Here is a 373-nt window from a genome sequence, read left to right as displayed (position 1 = left end):
CTGGACCTGAACCGAAACTTCCCCGACCTGACGTCCGAGTACTACCGCCTGGCCTCGGTCCGCGGCGCGCGCAGCGACCACATCGCCATCCCCCAGCACTACTGGTGGGGTAAGGTAGGAGCCCGCTGCCGCACCCGAGGGCTCCGGTTATTCCGGGACCCTTGGGGGGTCCTGCCCCTATTGAAAGCACCCAGAGCCTGGCAGGTGCCTGGTGACGGTGCGTGGGAGGGCTGCCTGGAGGAGGTGGCGTCCACAGGACGTGGGGGAGGAGGGTTCCAGGCCCAGGATGGGCACCTGGGGGCACCCAGTGGGGGGGGGCCGGGGCGGAATCCTAAAGCTTAGGCATGGGGCTGAGTGATCAGCAGGGACACGC

At 68.4% G+C, this 373-nt stretch overlaps 1 protein-coding gene across 1 annotated transcript in view; it reads left to right on the top strand.

Moving 5' to 3' along the window:
- Positions 1 to 373, top strand: part of CPZ (carboxypeptidase Z) — a 23,826-nt gene that overhangs the window by 11,835 nt on the left and 11,618 nt on the right. Inside the window, exon 6 of the mRNA XM_010839891.1 lies at positions 1 to 151. Within this exon, the coding sequence (XP_010838193.1) occupies positions 1 to 151 (151 nt within the window). The remainder of the gene's footprint in view (positions 152 to 373) is intronic.

Source organism: Bison bison, unplaced genomic scaffold (assembly GCF_000754665.1).
Source record: "Bison bison bison isolate TAMUID 2011002044 unplaced genomic scaffold, Bison_UMD1.0 scf7180017846470, whole genome shotgun sequence".
NCBI classification, from domain to species: Eukaryota; Metazoa; Chordata; class Mammalia; order Artiodactyla; family Bovidae; genus Bison; species Bison bison.
This window is presented reverse-complemented; position numbering and strand designations above follow the sequence as displayed.